This window comes from Plectropomus leopardus, chromosome 6 (genome assembly GCF_026936395.1).
Source record: "Plectropomus leopardus strain MGB_pleo_1.0 chromosome 6, ASM2693639v1, whole genome shotgun sequence".
In the NCBI taxonomy this organism is placed as follows: Eukaryota; Metazoa; Chordata; class Actinopteri; order Perciformes; family Serranidae; genus Plectropomus; species Plectropomus leopardus.
Genome location: NC_142181.1, coordinates 16,043,911 through 16,063,656, shown reverse-complemented (window position 1 = coordinate 16,063,656; position 19,746 = coordinate 16,043,911). Strand labels below are relative to the sequence as shown.

Below are 19,746 nucleotides of genomic sequence, written 5' to 3'. Positions count from 1 at the left end.
TCTCTTCCTCTCCCCCTTGTACAGCTTTGAAATCAGATGATGCAGTGGTGCAGTGAGAAGCTATAACTCTGCATGTCATAGTGAGACAAATAAAGGTAAAGAGAAGGGAGCATAAGCATAATAAAGACTGTACAGACAAGAGCAAGTGGCTAATATAAAAAAGTAAAGGACTGCAGGTAATAATTAAGAATGAAGGAGTTACCCGAGGGCAGTCAGAGGCTTTTTATCCTGCATGGGAAAACTTTTATCCCTTTCCCCCTTTGCCTCTCTTGTTGTTATGTAACTATCCTTGTTGCAGTGCACTGTCTGTCTGCCTGTCTGTCTGCATGCTGTAGTACTGACTGGGCTATGGTTAGAGGTAAACTTCTTACTCCAGCACTTTTCTCATCATCTCCGCTCAGGGGGAACACCCATGGGGATGAATTACAGCAAGGCCAAGCTTAGCACAGCAGGACAAAAATCAGACTCTGCAAAGCTGCAGATAGGGGAAAGTTTGACTTATTGGAAAGCGCAGTGACAGGAGCACTGAAGGGGAGAAACAAAGAGGGCAAATGTGGGGTCGATAACACAAGAAATGTCGTGAGCCGGAGTCAGATCTGCAACTTTGTGTTCACGCAGCGTGAAGCTCAACCTGCTCAGACACAAGGGCAGAGTGAAAGGTGGAGTTTAGATGCTGCAGTTTTTAGTTTCAGCCATGTTAGCTCCACATGACTGCTGCATTTAACCCTTTGAAACCTCAGCATATTGGCTCGATCTCTTTCAAAAACATGACAGGAAGGAAATGATAAACTCAAAAAGAAACGACCCACAAATTAGTAAAAAGTTACAAGAAAATTAAAAATAAGGAAAGGAAAAAAAAAACAAAAAAATGACCTGAACAAATATCTGACAACAGGGTGACAGGGGACATAATGTGGCTGACACTGAAACATTGAACACATGCGTCTGACTCTGTTGAAGGAATAAATAGAAGAGAATGAGTGCCACACTGTGAAATGGATGCCGTTATCCTCACATAGCAACAGCCACTGTGGAGACAGAGCTATTGTTATGGCCTAACAACAGCCTGACATTGCTTATGCAAGACAGACATGCACATAGACACAAATGCTTCCATACAGTCACATTTTGCCACACAGATACACACAGTCACCTGGCATTGGGGATCTGGTACACACACACACACACACACACACACACACACACACACACACACACACACACACACACACACACACACACACACACACACACACACATATAGAGCCCTGTGTGCTCCAGCAGTGCTGAATGGAGTGTGATCGCTGAGTGAGCTATTCTGGACCCCCCAGCGCCCTCATCGCTCTCCTCTCAGTTGCCTCACTGTGCTGTGCTATTATGGGATGGTCGGGGGGGTGTTGCCATGGAGGCATATCTATTCTTTGCTGTTCAGTCATCCACATCCATCCTTATCAGTCCCATCGTGCACCGGGGCACGATATCCCTGCAGTCACATGCACTAAAGTGTATTGTCTCTGTCTCTATCTGTGAATGAAGTAGCCGTTAACAGTTATTTAAAGCAAATCTATGATTTGGATTCTGTCTTTATATATATATATATATATATATATATATATATGTATATATAAGGGATCGCCCAAACAGGATGAACATATTGAAATATACAAAATATACGTATGTTAATATAGTAAAGTTCATATTTGTATTTGTATTTTTGTATGGGTGGACAGTTTGAAATACATGGCATTTTTTAAGAATAAATCCCATATTTTAATAATAATGTTTTTAGCATATGGTTTAACAAAATGATCTCAATCAAGGTCCTCTTATTTGCTTTTCTCCAAAATCAACTGCATCTCATTTTCTTCAACAGCACATTTTTCTCAGTCATCACTGAAATGGCTCAGTTGTTATAAGGTGACCTAAATATGATTTAGGTATAAATGCAAACGGTCTGACATGAACGTTTTTTCCAGCACACATCAAGGTATTTAAAGTTAACTAAAACTAAACCAAAATAATAATAATAACTCTAATGCCAAGATGTCTCATCATCACTCAATTCTCTACTACAGTGTGCTGCAGTGCAAGTAGCTTATTTTTAATATATATTAGAATTAATCCACTTTAATGAATTGCATTGGTTATGTTAGCATGTCATTACATATGTCGATGTACTAAAATGCAATATCCAGAATTAGAAAACAATTCATGACAAATCTCTGTCTCTTTTTGCTTACTTTAGGTAACAACTGTCCCTACATATCTGACGACCTGAATGAAGACACCATCAGTGTTCTGGTTCGCCTCATCACTGAGAAGAAAGGTAGGTACTGAGCAGCAGTGACGTCACCTACGAGCTGGCGGTCAGAGCCATTTCATCTCTTGTGGCTTCAGAGGGGAACACAGTGTCATAAGCATACGTCACAGACACCGCTTCACTGCTGCAGCTGTCACATTATCGGGATGGCTGATGAAAGAAATGCAAACACAGCAAATAGTGAAAAGAGACACTGGTTGTTTCTGAAAGGGAATGAAAATTCTTCTCTTTATAATGAAAAATTAGAACAAATTGTCTATGAATGTAAGATTTAGAACATGTGCATTTGTCCACCCAAAAAAAAACATGAAAGCAGCAGAGGACTTTTGTTATACCAGAATTAAAGACATTGACACTATTAATAGATGCCGAAAAGGCACAAACTGGTGCATAAAAAATTACCATGCTGGAAATTAAGTGTTTGATTCACAAAAAATTCTGGTGGAGACCTCCAAATTCTCCATTTCATATGTGTCCCTTCCATATTACCTACTGATGATTTCACTGTATCTGAAACTTTTACCACGGATGTTAAGTTTTCAAATCAATCACCAATAAGCACAAACATGAATAATATCTTTAAACCTCTAACATGGTCTCAAAACCATATTTCAGCAAATAGTGCAAGTTTAAGTATTCTTATTACAATTTTCACTGTCACTAGTCAAAATCATTGATTGAGTGTCATCCAAATGTTTGTGTGTGTTTCAGAAAATGCTGCTGCACTGGAGGAACTGCTGCTAGAGTACGAGAGCAAACAGATGGCCATGAGCAAGAGCTCGTCAATCAAGTACGAAACCACACGGGCCTACACACCCTCAATATATGTCTTCAACATATACTTTTGCGCAGTCACGCTGCTCAAGATTGAGCAGAATATTAAAGGAAAGTTTGTAAAAGAGCTAGGCAGTGGAAAAATTTGGAAGGAGGCTCCAAAAGAAAAGTCTATGTCCTGAATGTGTGGGTGTTTGTGTGTATGGCAGGATGTTCAGCAGAGAGGGAGACAAAATGTTGCCAAGAGTTACAGAAAGTTGCTCTTCAGGTATGAGAGCAGAAAGTTGAATAATTTAGATCAACCTTACAATTGCACATAGTTTTCGTACAAATTTAGTAGAAAACATTATGATTTACCTCAAGCTCCCAGTGGAGCCACATGATATAAAACATTGTAAATCTGTAATATTTTCCATTACAAACAGGTATTATACAGTATTACAGTATTGTAACTGCATACCCCGAACACATTTTAATTATATAATATCACCTAAAATGTATTCTTTTTGTACCAAAAGAAAAAGAAGAATCGAAAGTGAGAAAGTAATCTCATACACATAAAGTTTCCTCAGTGGAGGTCTGGAGTGGGCTGACACTTTGCAGTGACTCACTGCCGCATGTCTGAAGTGAATGTCTGACACAATTGTAACCGCTGTCTCTTGAGTCATGAGGCTTCAACAGCCCATCTGTCGCTAAGCTCATTGGCTGTCACACAGCTTGTAGTCACACGATTTACATGACCAAGTGTCGCTGTGGTTGTAATCTGCGGCTGTTAAAAGTGCTCAAGTAGTCAGAAGTTAATCTAACAAATCCAGCAACATGTTGCTTTACACCACAGTTTGCGACACTGTGTTTCGAATTTTCCTTTATCAGCACTGGGAGCAGAAGACAGAAATGTCATCTTCACATTCCAGATTGCTGCGTTATTCTTTGCTGCTCACAGAAGTTCATCTTATCTCACAATATTATATGGAGGTTAATTAGATCCATTACACATCTACAATAGTGAGAGGTCTCAGGGGCCTCCGGCAGTATGCTGCTGCTGCTCAATGGGTCACTGTAACATGTGAGCTTTAGATTCGAGAACATTCTGACACCCACACGCGATATGCACATTGAAATCTGGAAAGCTGTCAGATCCTCTGTGTGTGTGTGTGTGTGTTGGGACGTTCTGCAGGGGTCACTATAGGTCACCCACTACAACACAGGGACGCACAGCTGCATTCATCACTTTTGCGCTGCCTTTCTATGCACAAAAGAACAATGGAAAAACAAAAAACTAAGTGAAAGAGGCCTAGGTATAGAGATTAACTTTAGATTTTAAGTTTTTATTTATTTTCCATCTACACATTCAAACTGAACAAAGTCAGAAGTCAAGGTAACGCTTTCATAAAAGACTCACTTGTCATCCTAGTGTTATGTTTTGTCACAAAGCAACACAAAACTTTTAAATTATCCAAGTGGAGCAATATCTGTATAAATTGTCGGGACTGACAAGACAAGCGTTTTCATGATGTTAGTAACAAAAATGATCATATGAATATAGTCCTTTATAAGACCCAGATAAGTTTAAGTGTGTAGGCTTTCATGCAATCATATAGGAACTATTTTCTTTCTACTGAACTACTCCCACAAACCGTATCACTGCGCAGAGGAAAACAAGCATCTTCTCATGGACGAGAGGCTCATGACAGCTTGAGATGTAAACATTAATGCCGTCCTCATTGGCTGAGCTGTAGTAATAGTTAGTACCAAAAGCCAAGTGCCATATAGTTCCATTATATTGGAGATAAGGCCGACATACTGCTGATGTCTCCAGCACTCAGCAGCTCACACTTAAACCATCTAGACTGATAAAAAAGCACTACACGTAAGAGGAAAAATATGTAATGTTTTCTCTTTAAGTTTTTTTTTTTCAATATTTGAAGGAAAATTCACTATTTGTCTTGACTAAATTGAAGATGAAAATGCCTGATCAGGTGTTCACTCCCTCCTCATTCTCTCCTGTTCTTCTTCCCAGGTTCCCCATGCTGTCTCCCCTGTCCCCGTTCCGCTCCCTCCCAAGGCTGTGTCCCCATCAGTCCCACCTCCACACCATCTCCGGCCTCTCTGGCCTGGCCCCCAAACACGGCTACCGCTGCACCCGCTGCGCCCAGAGAAAGTGGCCCCCTGTTCTCATCCCTCCCCTGGACTCCCTCAAAGACCCCCTGAAGCCCCCCCAGAGCCTCATCCTGCCCTCCCTTGATTCATCCAAGGACCAGCAGAGGAGGCCCCTGCTGGGCGGAGTGTTTATCGATACCCATCACACAAAAGCTGTTGTGCCAAATACTGTACAGGAGAAGCTGGAAGGGAGTGAAGTGAAGGAGCGGAAGGAGGGAGAGCTGACGGTGATGTCTGTGGGGAGGTAAGACATGTCAATGTCATTTGATACCCAACACACAACTGACAATACACAAGAGGACATGCTATGAAAATATAGTTCCTTTTACTTCTACTCCACCATATTTTAGCGGCAAATGCTGTCCTTTTTAATACATTTATTTGAGAGCATTAGTTATTAGTTACTTTACAGATAAAGATGTCATGTATGAATGAATTTCATTTATACTGGTGCATCTTTGAACTGTGGTATTTGACTTAATCTACTTACTTAACTGAAGAATCTGAATACTTAGTCCATCGGTTACAACCATCTGTAAAATTTACAAATGGTTTTTAATGGAAGAAGTTCAGATCAACAGTAGAATTAGTTGATTTTAAGGTCAAGTGTGTAAGATTTAGTGGCATCTACTGGTGAGGTTGAAGAACTGAAACTTCTCCCATGTGCCAAGTGTGCAGGGGAACTACAGTGGCCACTGTGAACAACATGAATACATGAAAACACAAATGGCCCTATCTTGAGCCCATTTTTGGTTTGTCTGTTCTGCCCTACTGTAGAAACAACATGGCTTACTCTATGGAAGAGGACTGGCTCTGTTTGTAGAAATAACCGCTCAATCAATAACATAGCGATTCTTATTTTCAATTATGAATATTACAGACCATTTCTACCAATTCATGCCCCTAAATCCTACACTTCGGACCTTTAAACTAACACTCAAAAAGTGGCAGAAAAAAATCACAATTAAGAAAGCACAATTAAGCCACACGCACTCAAACAGCTATAAGAACATGCGTGTTTTAGATTTAGTCATAGTACCATGATTGTAATGAATGTAGCAGTGATCATGTCTCTTGCTCCACCGACAGATTTCAAGTTGCCCAGATCCCAGAGCAGAAGCCTGTCCCAGTGGAAACCAAGACATCATCCCATGAGCAAAGAAACTCCCTGTTTGGAGGGAAATCCTTCTGCTCCTCATCGGGCATCAGGAGGTACAACCCGCAACACACAGTCACATGCTTCCACTTTTTCAGTCTTAGTACACTTCTACCCCACAGCTACTCGCAGGAACTCTCCTTCCCCATTTCTTTTTATTTCTCCCACAATTGCTATGAGTTAAAGTGCTGTGAAGAAGCTTGAGATCATTTGCATGTCAGCTCATGTTCTTGTGGCCAGCACTGATTGTGTGGTCTGCTTCCCTGGGAAAGAAAATTATACACAGTATGATCAGTTTATCAGAGTGCCTCTAAAATGATTCAGGCAATGAGCTTGTTCTGTTTGTGCTAAAACTTTCCGATCCAGAATTACTGCAGTAACCATGTGGCCCTGCCTGTTGTCAAACATATTTGTTAGATTCATCAGAGTGTAGGCTTTAGTGGATTTAGATTTATTTGTGTTTATTTGTTATTTACCCTATATACAGTTATCTGTTTCACTGCTTATTCCATCTTGTCCTCCACATCCTCATGCTGCCAACTTGTTGACATTTTGACTCTCTTTCAGGTGAAGAGACAGAGAGATAACGCTACGAGAATGCTACCTCGCTGAAGATGACCTCATCGCTGCTGACATCTTGACAGCTGGCAGAGAGGTCGGCAGGTGTTTCTAGACAACTGACATCAAGAAACCAAAAGAACCACCTTGTGCTGGAAGAAGTTGTTTTTTCATGCGATAAGAGGAATATAACTGTATTTATTATTACATAAAAACAATAGTTACTTTACAGATGTATCAGTTATCATATAAGTTCAGCTGAAATCACAGCTGCTTTATCATCCTTATCTAAAGAGAAAGTGGATAGCTTTGTGATAAGACTGTGGACATCTAAATCTAGTGAGCAACTACGTAAGCAAGTAAGCGACGAGCTAAGCAAGCACGAGAGGGAGAAAACCAGGAGACGTTTCAATCATAAAAATGCACTTTGAGCCCCTGTATTTGTGTTTCCATGTTTAAAAAAAATAGATAATGGGGAAACACACATAGGCTGACACGTCTCTACCATACATGTAGACAGGCACATCTACACTACTTCGGTGCAGTGAAAAGGACAAAACTCTTTCAAATAAATTACTGACAGAATGGCACATTTCAAACAAAAGTTTGTCCATAAAAAACTAATTTAAGTGTGTCCATTTTTAAAAAGAGGAAATATCAGGCCAAGTTGTCTGTGATCAAGTGCCATCTGAATTACGAGTATGAAGGTTTTTTATTACCAAAAGACTGATATGGGGGTCATAAGACACTTGATTTAAGACTACTGTAGCACTACATTAAGTATTATGAGGACAAAATAAAAATGTTATAAAATTCAATATAGTTTTGTTGTTTAGATATCTTTTTTAAAGTATTTGCAGGCGATTTAAGGTTTTCGACCTTGAAGATGTTAAATGTAGTCTCAAAGGGACAGTTCACCCAAAGATCAAAAGTAGATTTTTTTTTCATCTTATCTGTAAGGCTTTTTATCAGTCTAGATTGTTTTGGTGTGAAATGCCCATTAGAGATGTCTGCCTTCTCTGGAGTGAAATACTGATGAGACTTTCAAATGTATTTTTTGGCACTTGAGCACCACAGCCAGATTTTTATTATATCACAGAAAATTTAGAAATCTTACGGCTGATACCTCCAACACTCAGCAGCTCAGACCAAAACAGTCTAGACTGATAAATAGCACTGCAGGTCAGCCAAAAAATGTAATTTTGATTTTGCTGTGAACTGTCCCTTTAACAGTAGATGCAGTCACTGAGTTCAAAGAACATTTTAGAGTTTAAGAAAAAAATAACTCAGCGATGCCCTCCCAGCCACAGTCAGCATTGATAACATTTGCAACTTTTAAGCTCTTAGACCAGATCTAAGTAAGGGATAAGGGGCCAAAATTGTGTTCTCAGATGGGCCCCCAATATTGTATCACAGCATATTTTTTTATGATACTGCATCCCTACACTAGTTAGAGGCTCTGGTTGTCATTTGGGTCCTGGAGCAAAAATGTGAGGTAATATCACTTTTGTAGAATAGAACATGTAAATGGATGTACATATGTTAATATGGGTGGGTACAGAGAAACAGACTTGCTTTTATAATTTTAGCATACAGTATGTATGAGATGTATGAAGACAACTGCACTGCACCAGTAAGTGTAGTCAATCTGTAGTCAATCAATCAAAAAACTCTGTCACAGCATCAAATATATGAACTGAAAGGCTGGCTCACATCAAAATACACTTTTTATCACAATTTGAGTGCAACATTTCAGTGTTTTAATCATCAACTTTTAAAACCTACAAAGAGTACACACAGCCAGACTCCAGATATGAAACTGTCAGAGACCACTCCCTCATAAAAATACACATACACATATTTATTTTATTTACAGTTTAATTAAATAAACCAACCAGTGGCTGCAGAGGATTAGTGGCTCAGTTGGCTTCGGTTTACATCCTCATGGGTTTTAAAGAGTGTACTGTAATCACAGAGGTTTTTTATCCACTCATTTTCACATTTTCTTATGTTACAAGGAATATAAGAAATATTTATTGGTTGCAGCAGTTACACGTTTTCATTTGATCTGTTTTTAATACTATTATTAGGATTATTTTTATTAAATGTTTTCAATTGCTGGTAGGATGGAAGGATAAAGAAAAACATTCATCTCATTCACTTTGTAGATTGCATTTATAATATTGCATTTTTCTGTATGATGTTTTTACTCTTGAAATAAAGAACAGGTGTATTTTAAATGCTGTCTTGTTTGCTGTTCTTGCTGGTGACAGTGAGATAGCTTTTGAGTGATTGTTTGCTGTTGTCTGTGACTGTGTGAGGTATGGGTGTGTGTGGGAACATTTAGTGTGCTAGAAAAAGTTTAACAAAAAAAAAAGTTAAAACTGAAGCATCAGCAGCAAGGACTTGTCTTGTTTGTTTGGCAGTGTCGCCCTCCAGTGGCAGAGACACTACAGGTAAAAACTTTTTTTTTTTTTTTTTTTTTTATGCACTGGTCAACTTTTAGATTTTGGTCCATTTTGCTTCCGTAACAAGTTTTCTCTTAGATCAGTTGAGAAATTTACATTCAATTTTTTATTTTAGTTCAGATTTCTGTTCTGGTAAAGGTTGCAAAAAGTGCCTGTTTGATTTTATGGAACAAAAAGTTAAACCCAACATTTGTCATACAGAGGCAGTGGTGCGCCGGAGCATTGTCTTTATCATATGAAACTTGAGAAAAAAAATGCAAGTCTCATTAAAGAAAAGGGTCAGCACATGGTTGGGAAAAAATAAATGCACTGGATGTAATTTTAGTTATTTTCCATTTTTGTGCTGGATGTTTTAACTGATCACTTGTGGAGGTGTGTCATCCTCAGACTCTGATTGTGATAGGCTACACTGTTGTCAACCACCTGCACTCACTCAGTAATCAGAAATGGACACCCCCTGCCAAGCTTTTAAAATGTTTGCTTGATTCTTTTTCAACTTTTTGTTTCCTTTTTAAGAAGCTAGGGTTGAAACTTATGTGTGTTTTAATGCAAGTAGCCCTGTTTTTACTAAAGGCTTTTTAACTCAATTCAAATGCTCAAGTTCCTCATCCAAGCATGAGAACCTGAAGTTTTTTCCCCTCCATGTGCAGCACTTATTTTTGCTCCCATTTCCACAGTTTTAGGTTAAAAATCCAATACTTTTTGAAATTCACTCAATAGATATCTCTCAGATTCTAGTTGCAAATTTGTTAAAATTTGTGTTAGTGAACACCTTTCCTTTTCCAAGTTAATCCATCCACTTAACAGGTGTTAGCATTTCAAGATGCTGATTGAACAGCATTATTACTACACGTTTGCCTTGGGATAGTGGCAATAAAAGGCCACTCTTAGATTTGAAGTTTCACACAGCCCAGTGCCACAGATGTCACAAGTTTTGAAGGAGTGTGCTATCAGCATACTAACAGCAGGAACATCCACCTGAGCTGTTTCATGTAAACTTAATGTTGATCTCACTACCATGAAATGTCCACAAATCGTCACCATTAATGTGACAGATGGTCATTGGTGCGCATTCCTGCAGTCAACAAGCTAATGGTGCACTCCCTCAATAAGTTAAGTTAAGTTTTATCTTATCTCCCACAATGATAGTGAGATTTACTGTACAGTCTGTATGCAAGAAATTGCATCTAGTTTAAAGAAATGCAGTACAGTACATAAAACAAATGATACAAATGTATCACCATAAACATTTTTTCTAAATGTATACATGTTTATTATTATAACATCATTTTAAGTTCTTTCACATTTTTGTGTCACACACACTACTCCAGCACAATCTAAAAACAGCTGACAGAGTGGTCTAGTTTAACCTCGTTGTCTGATATGTGGCTCAGAGAAAGGTGAGCTGAGGAAAACACCCTGGTTTCTAAACTAAACACACAAACACCAGGGATAGCCAGTAGAATCATTAACAAAAACAACAGCTGTGGTGCACCATTTAGTTCAGCTCTCTCCATTCATTATAGCTTTTCAAACATTACAAAAAAAATATGATCTGTAGAAATGTTTTACTAGCCTCTAATGCCTTCAGTCAAGGATGCACTTTATGATTAATTGTTTTTTTATAAACTTCAGTCATAATAACTTTCTTCTGGTTATTGATGGAAATCTGAATGTAGCCTTTGTCAGTGTCAGTATACGAGATGTCAAATCTTGTCCCCACAACCTTTTACATTTTTACTTAGATAGTTTCAGTTATTAGCTCAGAGTTTTGTAGTCGAGCGATGGCTCACACTTGTTGGTTGCATTAAGGATGACTTGATTTTCTTGGTGAGGTTGCTGCGGGCGTCCTGCCCAGCCAGGAAGTAAAGGATGGGGTCCACACAGCTGTTGGCGCTGGCGAAAGGTCGGGTCACCTTGTAGGCCACACTGGAGGCCTCCAGCAGCCTACAGCTGATCTGAAGAACATATAAAATAAAAATGTGATACACTGTAAAGCCTTGGCTATGAAATAATAGCCAGAAAATTATTATTATGATTATTATTATTGTTATTATTTTACTTTATGTGTTTTGGGGCCTTATTAACAAAATGTAAAAATATTTTGAAAAAAATAAATTGTATCATATGATATTTCAGGCTTTATGGTAAATAATTGATAACAAACAAGTGTCTTTCTCAGAAACAAATAAATAAATTTTTCATCACAGCTGAAATACTTAAAATAGTTTTTGTATTTTTTCCCAAACAGGAGCCTTTTACCATCTTATTAGTGATTTTCAGCAGGGAAAAAAAAGTTTCCATATAAATTGAGGCAAAGATGGACTTAATATTTCCCCTAGAATACATTATGAGGAAAGCCATCCATTGTTTGAGTGCCCAAGGTCTCTGGATTGTGATTGTAAAGTTTCATGAGACTGTGATTATCCATGAGGTCACAATGGGTCAAGATTTCATACAACAGGTTTTTCAGGAAGGTTTTGTTAATGGGGATGACATGGATGTCACAGAAAGTTGTGTACCAAACATGTAATCATAGGACATTTATTATAAAAGTCTTCATCCTCACCTGTTCTGGATTGACCTGCCTTAGGTATCTAAAGGAGTAATAAAGACTCCTGGTGAGGTGGAAAGGCAGGAAACAGAGCATGAACACTGCCAGCACAATGATGATCATCTTCACTGATTTCTGCTTGGAACGTCGGGCTGACAGGCCGCCCCTCTCGCTCCCTTCAGACCCCCAGCCAGGCTCCAGAAGCTTCCGCACCATGAGGCCATAGCATACCATCAACACCATGAAGGGCAAGGCAAACATGAGCACTGACACGACTGAGCTGTACACCAAAAAGTCATCAAAAAGCTCTGGGCTGGTGGTGTCATAGCAGACCTGCCGCTCACCGTCAGTATTCCTGGCAAAGGAGATTGTTTAGGATTATTAAAAAGTAGTGCCATTTTGATTGGCATTGAAGAACAAAAATGAGACAGAAGTGATGAAAGAAAGTAGATAAAATGTAAATTTGTTAGCAAACTGGTTGTTCATTTAAGTGTGTACCATTAAGGCACCCAGAGATAAAGTACATGGTATGCCACAAAAATCAATAGTCTTCACTTAAGAAAAACACATTCAAAACAATGAAGAGACCTATTAAGGCAGGAAGGGATAAGTAAATAAATAAATAAAACATTTAATCCACCTAGTTCTTGAGAAGAAGAGAATAGGTGCCTGGCAGAATAAAACAAAGGCCCACACTGCTACAGACACCAGCCTGGCTCGACGAGCGCTGACCCAGTTGAGGGAGCGGACTGGATAGCAGATACCAATGAAGCGATGCAGACTGATACAACACAGGAACAGAATGGAACCTGCCAGAGTGATACATATTTTTTTTTTCATACTACATCAAGTTTTATCATTTAGCATTTTTGAGACATGTATTTTTATTTCCTTCATGATATGGTTGAGTATGTGTATTGCATTATAACAAATTGTGTTGCATCATGTCAGTTTGTGTGTCAAGTCAGGTCATTTTATGTCACTGTGTTATGTTGTATCATATAATACATCATATTGTATATCTGTAGGATTTTTATTGTTTGTTACAACCTTCGTTGCATTTTTTATAAGGCTGCAGAGACCACTATGGTTTACAGCAAAAATTCCCATGTTTATAGCCTTGTGCAAGAAATGGTTTTGGTCTCTTAAACTAATTTTGTATTGTATGGTATCAAATCGTATCGTATCGTATCGTATCGTATCATATCGTATCGTATCGTATCGTATCGTCGTGTCGTATCATACTATCATGTTGTATTGTACAACGTATCCCATCGCCTTATATCATATTGTAACCAAGTGTATTGCAGTATGCTGTATGTCATATCACATTGTATGTTACCATAGCATATAGTATGGCAGTGTGTTGTGTTGTACCTTATCACATTGTGTCTTATCACACTGTACATTTTATTAGGTCATATAATGTTACCTTCTGTCACTACAAGTTATGTCAAAGGTGATTACATATCATATTGCATCATATGTCATCTTGCATTAGATTATGTTATGTGATAACATAATGTACCGTATGTATTATATTTTTTTGTATTGCACATGTCATATTGGGAATTTTATGTCACATATTGTACATTATACTAGTGTATACTGTATAATATATTCTTGTGGTCTATCATGCTGCCATCACTTTACCATATAAGTTGGTATAAAACAAGAAGCGTATGAGCTTGCAGACTGGTTCACTGAAAGGCCAGTCGTTCTCATCGGCGTAGTAGTAGATGAGGAAGGGCAGAGTGAGGACGTAGAGTGTGTCACACATCGTCAGGTTGAACATGTAGATGGTGGATGGGGTCCAGCGCTTGGTACGGAATACAATCACATACAGCGCCATGGCGTTCAGCGCAAGGCCAATCACAAAGACCAGGGCATAGCTGACAGGAAGGAGAATATATTTGAAATCCTCTTGGAAGCGACAGTAGAAGGCACTGTAATTTAATAGGATGGTCCCGTTGTCGTCAAAGGTGGCCATGATAGTTGTGAAAACACCTGAGGAAGTACAAAGGAAAAGAGTATTAATACCCTGCATTTGAACCTGGAATTATTTTATCTTGCAACAAACATGAAGAAGTGAGCACACCCACACAGATAGCAAATGTGGATCACAGGAAATGGGTATGACTGTGAAAAACTGACATCAACCTAGATTACATTTTAAGATGCTGCGAAACATTCACATTGGCATGCCTGAGCAACACAGTTCAGGATAATTCAAGCTCTGCTCAAGCATAATTGACTGATCCATTGTGATTTTGCAGGCAAATTTACACAATCCAGCGTATAGCCTGAGTCATCCCATTTTGAAGTCATTGTACATTTCACAGAATGTAAATCATTTTAATGCCGACGTCCTTTAATCACCATTTTCTTTCTGAGTGGGTGGTTGAGTAAATGAGAGAAGAATTGTGACAAATAGAGATGGGGGCACTCATACCAAAACATAACTGCAGAAATCCTAAATCCTTTTTTGGTAGAGTAAATGAGCAAGCATTTGAGTGAATATGTGTTGTATGGCTGCAATATATAGCAGCACTTTTTGTGTTTGAACAAGATGTAGTGTAGTGTTCCACCACGTGGCTCAGCAAGTCTCCGTAAGACATCTTGACACTTTGTCTAAGCAAACTACTCAAACACTTATCGGTCTTATTACCTCTCCTTTCTCCCCCAAAGAAAACAAACTGTAAATCTTTCAGCATATCTGAGCTGCAGAAGATTCAGACAAAGATTCACACAGACTTGTGCAGCAATAACTTTTTACTCAAGTGCAGCTGTGTTCTCAGGGAGAAAAACAGCACTCCTTCTGGCACTTTGCATGTCAACGTTTACCAGCACCTCACAGCTGGGAAAGGGAGAGACAGAGGGATGACTTTTTAACTCAAACCAGACATTGTTTAGAGACGGTTTTCATTCTGTTCTCAATGGCATGCACGCTACATTGTTATCAACCTCAGTCCATTTTTCTCTTCCTCTACAAATCTGTTTATCTGACAAACTCATGTTCAAACTAGTTACGCAATAAAATAGAAGAGATGCCTTAAAACTTGTATGCAAATAAGACAGTAGCTGCCAGACTGACTTGTTTCTCAGCTGACTGATGAGTTAACCTGCAGCACTCTCTTTCTACTTCTCTCTCTGAGATTATTTTCTTTTGATCAAAAGCATTGCCTCTTGCTCACTTTGTACCCTTAGCTGTCTGCACTGCCTTTTATTTTTCTACAAAACAGCTGCAGGTTGAATTTAACAGATAACAGACCTGAGACACCACGGCCCTGTAGTCCCCCCAAATTCCTCTAAACCTGCTGTGTGCATGATACACCAAAATGAGCACAACTATTCTGCAATAAAGTAATCTTTTTTTTTTTATTATTAATTTAGCTGTACACAAATGTCCACATTGCATACCAGCAAATACATTAAAAAGGTACCTTTCCCCAGAGGCAAAACCCCATAAAACATTTGAAACTACTCACTCTGTCTGATTGATTTCAAAAACTGTCATGCGCTGACCGTCCTTTGTAAAATATCCTCATGCTCACAGTGTATATCTTACTGTGCTGTTTATGGCAGAATGCGTGCCTTAGAGACTTCAGTGGTTGAAAAACCTGTGGAGCTGTATGCTTCTCTGACAAGCTGTAGCCTGTAAGTGAGTGAGCATTTGAGCCTGGGGCTCATATGTTTAACTGTCTGTTAGTCTAATGGACAGTGAACTGGATGAAGCTGCCACCACCTAAAACCGTTTAATTTTTTCTTTTTTTGTTTATTTATTTTTTGTGGGTTTGGTAAACTCAAAAAGATATCATTTTACATTTTATATGAAAAAACAGAGGTAGCTCTTAAAATGCTGTTGAGACTAATAAATGTAATCATTACAATGATAAGCATAGGGATATATAATTACCAACATTTACTTGTTTACTTGTTACTTGTTATTTACTTGTAATCTAGCTTTTAATAGGGCCTAAGGATTACAGCTAATTAAAAAAAAGATGATAATAATAATAATACTAATGATGATGATAACAACAACACCAACAACAACAACAACAACAACAACAACAATAATAATAATAATAATAATAATAATAATAATAATAATAATTATTATTATTATTATTATTATTATTATTATTATTATTATTATTATTATTATTATTATTATTATTATTATTATTATTATTATTATTATTTTGCCAGTAAGAGATAGGCCTGGTAGAAATCTTCTGCCATTCAATCAAAAATAGAAATATATGACCCTTGGGTCCCCATTAAAACAAAGGGTCTGACAGCCATACTGACAAACAACATGAGTTGTAAACACCAATATACATAGAATATCAAAGATTACCTGTGGTTTCTCACATTTATGGCAAATAAACAATATGTTTATCAAACCTAACCATTGGTGCTGCCTTTTGTACTTTAATTACAGTACTCAAGTGTTTTTACAGTAAAATGTCTTACCTTAGTATTGCCAAAGATATATCGATGACCCTACGCCAAATCATAAGAGGGATCATAAACCAAACAAATCCTGACGGGATCCTAACAGATACAGTATGTCAGCCATTTTCCTCTGTGTTGCTGGCAGAAAGGTATGTGTGTGGGTGTTACTAGATGTCTTTTTGACTGCAAATGTGTGTGTGCATGTGTTAAAAATGTGTGTTATATTGAGACGAAAGGTGAGAGAGTACTTAATGTCTTACTTGCTCCAGAAACTCTGTATATCAATGATTACACAGCCCTTAACCTTAACCTTGGCCATGGCACGTAGGAGACACGAAGTAGTCCTTTCTCGCTCCCTATTTTTGCCTTTTCTTCTATCTAGCTAAAACTAATGCTTCCAGGGAGTTGTATATTATTTCCAGTCACTATTGTTTTTTGTAAGATATTGTTGCCAACTATATAAGCAATCTGCTAGTTTACCACTAACAGTAGCAGAATTTGTGAGCAGAAGTATTTCTGGCGAGCAATTACACTGACTGAATTTCTTCCCTTCAAGCAAGTGTTTCTTAACCTTGAGAAGTTAAGGCAATGTTAATTTCCATTTGACACAGGGCACCGTGCAAGGCTATGTATCTAACTTTAATTTATTTAATTCATTCATTTTTTATTTTAGTTACCCAACGCATTACTATTTTATCACACATGATTGATTCAAAACCATGGGCAGCTACACCTAACACAAACATGGGCCTACACATACATAGGTTGGATACATGCATGCAAAACAGCTGCTGCCTGTGCCAACTCATGGCAATGGTTTCAGACACCCTCCATTGTAATGTACTCCTTAAAATGTTCACTCAGAACCTACTTGAACCCATGACCCCATTTCACCCTGTCAACTTCCCACAATTAAGAGTCTATTAAATGATAGCACAAAATGTAGCCTGCTATAAATTATGTTTTGCAAATACATTATTATTATTTCATTTATAAATGCTCATTTTGATCTTTGCTGGGCACCATATGCCTAATAGGTTATACAAGGACATAGGTTTAATTTTAAAATTGGGGGGCACTTATGAAATGAGGTGGGGGGTGCTCTGCCAGAAAACTTGTGTTAAAAAAGTGTTAAAAAAGGATGCTAAGGAAAACAAAGCAAAGAAGAAGCATGCAACCCCAGAGGCAGAAGAAGCAATAGAAGCCAAACAACAATGCTGGTACTAAGGGCAGACAAAAATGAAGGTAATTAAACAAAAAGTCAGGGGCAAAAGTATTTCAGAAGACAGCTGCTAATGAGAAAAATAGATAAAAATTACTTAAAAAACATACTACTACTACTACTACTACTACTAATAATAATAATAATAGGCAGGGTATAGACAGAAGAAATGATAAATTAACAGATAAAATAAAATGTGAATTAAAAGACTAAAGTGTTTTTGCAGGATTTTGTCAAAATATATAATACATAAATGAATATAATATAATATAATATAATATAATATAATATAATATAATATAATATAATATAATATAATATAATATATATAATATAATATAATATACGGATGACAAGCTGGGAATAATATTATTTTACTAAGTATTATTTACAACCAAAGCATGAAAGCATGAAAGTGTTGTTGTTTTTTTTAACAAGTATTTTTTCTTTTCTTCCTTTTTAAAATTATTATTATTATTTTTTTTCCGTTCAACTCGGAGATCGATTTTTCCTCGATCGACTGCGGTTTCTTGTTGCTATGCAGGTCTGCGGGACGCAGCCTCCTGTCAGTGTCAGATTTTTCTCCTTGAGCAGGTTGGAGCACCTCGGAAAACCCCCAATAAGCAGTCCTGTTTTGTAGTTAACACCTTCTTGTCCCCTCATTTGGCTTGAAACACCGTGGAGTAAATGTTAATCGTGGATGCTGTCGACGGCAGGCGAGAGGAGACAGAACAAAAAGGATGTCTTTCTGCATTTCGTCACAGACGGGGCGCCATCCCGCCCCGCGCCACACCGTGGAGCCGTTGAGCTTCGTTGCTGAAGGGGTTCCCCGTTAATATCCCCCCATCCCTTCCCTCTGCTTTTTCTTCTCCGCCTGTCTGCTCCTCTGCTGCTCCACAACACAGTACAGTACACACTAGTCCTCTGGTAGTGGCAGCAGCCAACAACACAAGTGTTCAGCCTCTCCGCGTTGCTTCAGTGTCTGCTCTGTACAAACTAGCCATTTATCATCAATCATGGCCGCCGGAGTACAAATTTAACTCCCGTCTTTCCTCCCTGTCGTCCGGAGGGGAGGATTTTGGTTTGAGGAGACAAAATATTGGTCCCACACTGATTTGGATTTCCTCTCGGAATTACAATACATCTCGCAAGGGAAATACCATTCATGTCAATACTCCAAAATGCAGCCGCCGCCGAGGAAGGTGAGTGATTTCCAGAGTCCGTTATGTTTTAGCTGGACTCCACAGACAATGACAGACAGATAGTGACCTTAGATATGGATGTTGTGTTTTACAAACCACTCGAGAAGCTGATGCTGCAAGCACAAGGAAATTAAAGGGTAAAAAAACCCCTTTGCTAGCCAACATTAGCAGCGTTTGCTAGCTAGGTTAGTCGGTAACCTATTGACATGAATATGAATCTAACGTTGTAGCGTGAGCCGTCAAACGTCAAATAACGTTAGCATGAAAACGGCTAACATGGGAAGTTTTATACAAAGCACCAAACCATCTTACTAAGATACAATGATACTGTGGTTGTCCTTTTAATAACGTTACGGGTTTTTTTTAGTAGAAATAAGTTATTGCTATTAAAAAACACAATTGCAATTGCACGTTAACTTACGGCTGCCATGGCTAGTAACGTTACAGCACATAATTAAATCTCAATTTAGAGTGTAACCGGTGTTATTGTGCTATTTGTTTTATTAATTTTTAATTGTGACAACAGTCCCCAACCAAAGCTGTCGGTTTTCCCACGTTGGGATGCTTCTTGTAAGACCTTCAGTCCGTCCAGGGTCACATCTTTTCATCAAACCCTGAGCTGACCAAAGCCACACACACACACACACACACACACACACACACACACACACACACACACACACACAGAAAGAGAGGGAGGGAGATGAGACATGCTGGTAGAGCCATTTCTGATACTGACTTATTGATCCTGTATGGACTGAGAAAAGACCACAGCCCCCTATAGCTTGGCACTCAAAGTGTGTACGTGTGTAAGTTGCTGGTCCATTTCTGTCTATCAGTATGTGTTACCCTAAAATAAATGCATGAGAGC

The 19,746-nt window shown here is 38.4% G+C and overlaps 3 protein-coding genes across 6 annotated transcripts in view; 2 read left to right on the top strand and 1 right to left on the bottom strand.

Moving 5' to 3' along the window:
* Nucleotides 1–9,208, top strand: part of relt (RELT TNF receptor) — a 31,584-nt gene extending 22,376 nt beyond the window's left edge. Inside the window, exons 8-12 of the mRNA XM_042486706.2 lie at nt 2,246–2,326; nt 3,032–3,110; nt 5,115–5,498; nt 6,344–6,466; nt 6,978–9,208. Coding sequence (XP_042342640.1) covers nt 2,246–2,326; nt 3,032–3,110; nt 5,115–5,498; nt 6,344–6,466; nt 6,978–6,981 — 671 coding nt within the window. The 3' untranslated portion in view covers nt 6,982–9,208. The remainder of the gene's footprint in view (nt 1–2,245; nt 2,327–3,031; nt 3,111–5,114; nt 5,499–6,343; nt 6,467–6,977) is intronic.
* A 1,477-nt stretch (nt 9,209–10,685) lies between these two features.
* Nucleotides 10,686–16,665, bottom strand: p2ry2.1 (purinergic receptor P2Y2, tandem duplicate 1). Of its 2 annotated transcripts, none has more exons than XM_042487153.2 (5): nt 16,470–16,665; nt 13,644–13,997; nt 12,631–12,799; nt 12,006–12,345; nt 10,686–11,394 (listed from the first exon to the last, which is right to left on the bottom strand). In XM_042487153.2, exons 2-5 carry the CDS (start codon nt 13,978–13,980, stop codon nt 11,200–11,202), a joined length of 1,041 nt encoding a protein of 346 aa, XP_042343087.2. In that variant the 5' UTR covers nt 13,981–13,997; nt 16,470–16,665; the 3' UTR covers nt 10,686–11,199. The 2 variants fall into 2 exon arrangements, with proteins under 2 accessions (XP_042343087.2, XP_042343086.2); XM_042487152.2 differs by lacking the exon at nt 16,470–16,665 and adding an exon at nt 15,479–15,613.
* Nucleotides 16,666–18,516: 1,851 nt separating this feature from the next.
* The window catches only part of fchsd2 (FCH and double SH3 domains 2), an 81,063-nt gene continuing 79,833 nt past the window's right edge, over nt 18,517–19,746 (top strand). Inside the window, exon 1 of one of the 3 annotated variants that reach the window (XM_088078869.1) lies at nt 18,517–18,875. In XM_088078869.1, the coding sequence (XP_087934995.1) occupies nt 18,855–18,875 (21 nt within the window). In that variant the 5' untranslated portion in view covers nt 18,517–18,854. The remainder of the gene's footprint in view (nt 18,876–19,746) is intronic. The other 2 variants (XM_088078868.1, XM_088078870.1) reach the window with 2 other exon arrangements.

Excerpts from the sequence above, each read along its gene's own strand:
- p2ry2.1 (XM_042487153.2), bottom strand. The coding sequence starts at position 13,980 with ATGGCCACCTTTGACGACAACGGGACCATCCTATTAAATTACAGTGCC. Across the intron at positions 12,800-13,643 it reads GTTTTATACCAACTTATATG|GTTCCATTCTGTTCCTGTGT; the intron begins GTAAAGTGATGG and ends TCACTCTGGCAG. Across the intron at positions 12,346-12,630 it reads CTCTTCTTCTCAAGAACTAG|GAATACTGACGGTGAGCGGC; the intron begins GTGGATTAAATG and ends CTCCTTTGCCAG.